Raw genomic sequence first — 2,274 nt, 5'->3', positions numbered from 1 at the left:
AGGGCTAGTAGGTGGAGCAGATACTGCTTAGATAGAAATTATAGGGCGCAACAAGCATTCAAGATTCTAAATACGGAAAAAATGATTTTAATTATGGATACTTTAACGAAAAGTTCCTGGTACTATTTACTTTAACGAAAAATCATATTTTTACATTAAAAAATCAATTATAGTACTATTCATTTTACCATTTATTTTGTCCTCTTCGTTAAAATTCAAACTTTTTAAGTCATTTTCATTAGTTTTCTTTTTAATTATTTGAGTTATGCAAGTCTACAACAAAAAATCATTAATGGGATTAATCATGTCCTCTTTTTTATATAGTGGATGACTAATGATTGGAGTTAGATTCTCTCCTATCTTTTTTTTTTTAAATGGAAGGAGAAATAATCCAAACCCATAATAATTTCCTTAACCCTTATAATGTTTGTTGTTTGTTTAGCCGACTGGCCCCCATGGCCAGCTGCACCACTCCACAACTAAATTCCTTATATATGAAACAAACTGTTTATTCAATTCGTTATGCAAACCGACCCGATTACAAATAATTGTGGATTGAGCCTTGTGGATTACCATGATGCTACGGCAACTTCACAATCATATAATTATATGTAATTTGTTAATTTAGGTCAGACCCCGCCGCCGGGCCTTATTTGACCCACGTGCCTAAAAGTACGGTCCGTGTTATAACCAAAGAACGCAAGCTTCTGTAGATTTTGGTGGACAATCCTAAAACATCCTCCCTGTCCATAACTAGTAGCTTTCATTGCTTATTTTAATCATTTACATTATCTAATATCTGCCCTTGTAATCTTATGGGGCGTCTTTAGTTCAAAATTCAAAAACCTTCTTATTTTTCTTCATGTATATATAGGACCTTGGCCTTTTTGGTACCATAACAAAGAAACACCCACACCCTCAAGAAAAAGAAGGAACAAAAGGAAACCACAAATTTAGACACCCTTTCAATCCCAACCCACATGGAAATGGAGTCTGCTTTCTTCCAATTTTCAAGTCCTTCAGATTTCTCATCGGATTCCTCCTTCGGTTCACTAGACTCCTTTTCATGGGATGATGAATCACTACTACTTCCTTTCAATGGCCATGAGTTGATGAACTTTTCAGCGTCTAACATCAACGACTCCCTAGACATGTTGCTCTACGATGTGGTGGCCAGAGGCGCAAAACAGACATTTGTTGCACAGAACGAGGCGAACAGCTTCAATAGGGTTAAAGAAGAGGAGGTGACTTCAGCCAACAACCAACCCCTAGAAGAAAAATCCACAAAGGAGAAGGCTTATAGAGGGGTGAGGAGAAGGCCTTGGGGAAAATATGCTGCCGAAATAAGAGACTCAACAAGGAATGGAATTCGGGTTTGGCTCGGCACATTCGATAGCCCTGAGGCAGCTGCTTTAGCTTATGACCAAGCTGCATTTGCACTGAGGGGTTCTTTGGCTGTGCTTAATTTTCCAGCACAAGTTGTCCAAGAGTCTCTTCAGGAAATCAAGTATAAACACGATGAAGCGTGCTCACCTGTCATCGCACTCAAGAGGAGGCACTCCATGAAAAGAAAGTCGATGCACAAAAAGTGTAATAAACCAGTTAGCCAAAGCACGGATCAAAGAAAAGTAAATGAAGTTTTGCCACAAAATGTGATGGTATTAGAGGATTTGGGCGTTGAGTATTTGGAAGAACTTTTGGACATAAGCTCCTGTGGAAGTAATAACTGGTGTCCGCAGTAAAAAGGAATCATAATATTCATCTTTCAGATATCTTTTTTTTTTTTAATTAATTATTAAGTTAATTTTCTTTCCTTCACTTTTGACCTTCTCTTTTTATCCTCGTTGGTTTGACCATTGGATCAAAGGTCCTAGTTGAGAGTTGAGGGGTCACGATGCAGTTTAGATCTACGGCCTTAGTGAATTCTGTTAACTAATTCCCTCTTCTTTGTAAAGTTGAAAGAGACGTAATGTACAACATGTGGATTAACATAATTTTCTGTCTCAAGTATTGCAGTCTAAAATTTTACATGGAAACCTGTATAATCTTAAATGTTACAAATATCTACATGGTGGCCTTAAAATATATTAATTTTGTCCTTATAGTATTACATGGAAACCTAGAATCTTAAATATTACATGGAAACCTATATTATCTTAAATACTGCAAACATATACATGGAAACCTGTATAATCTTAAATATTACAAATATCTACATGGTGGCCTTAAACTATATTAATTTTGTCCTTATAGTATTACATGGAAACCTATATT

At 36.2% G+C, this 2,274-nt stretch overlaps 1 protein-coding gene across 1 annotated transcript; it reads left to right on the top strand.

Moving 5' to 3' along the window:
- The first annotated feature begins 840 nt into the window (after positions 1 to 840).
- Positions 841 to 1,994, top strand: LOC126621067 (ethylene-response factor C3-like). The gene has a single exon (XM_050289434.1). It carries the CDS (start codon positions 981 to 983, stop codon positions 1,740 to 1,742), a length of 762 nt encoding a protein of 253 aa, XP_050145391.1. The 5' UTR covers positions 841 to 980; the 3' UTR covers positions 1,743 to 1,994.
- The last annotated feature ends 280 nt before the right edge of the window (positions 1,995 to 2,274 follow it).

This window comes from Malus sylvestris, chromosome 5 (assembly GCF_916048215.2).
Source record: "Malus sylvestris chromosome 5, drMalSylv7.2, whole genome shotgun sequence".
NCBI classification, from domain to species: domain Eukaryota; kingdom Viridiplantae; phylum Streptophyta; class Magnoliopsida; order Rosales; family Rosaceae; genus Malus; species Malus sylvestris.
This window is presented reverse-complemented; position numbering and strand designations above follow the sequence as displayed.

What these genes read in the sequence shown, in the direction of transcription:
- LOC126621067 (XM_050289434.1), top strand. Translation starts at nt 981, where the DNA reads ATGGAAATGGAGTCTGCTTTCTTCCAATTTTCAAGTCCTTCAGATTTC.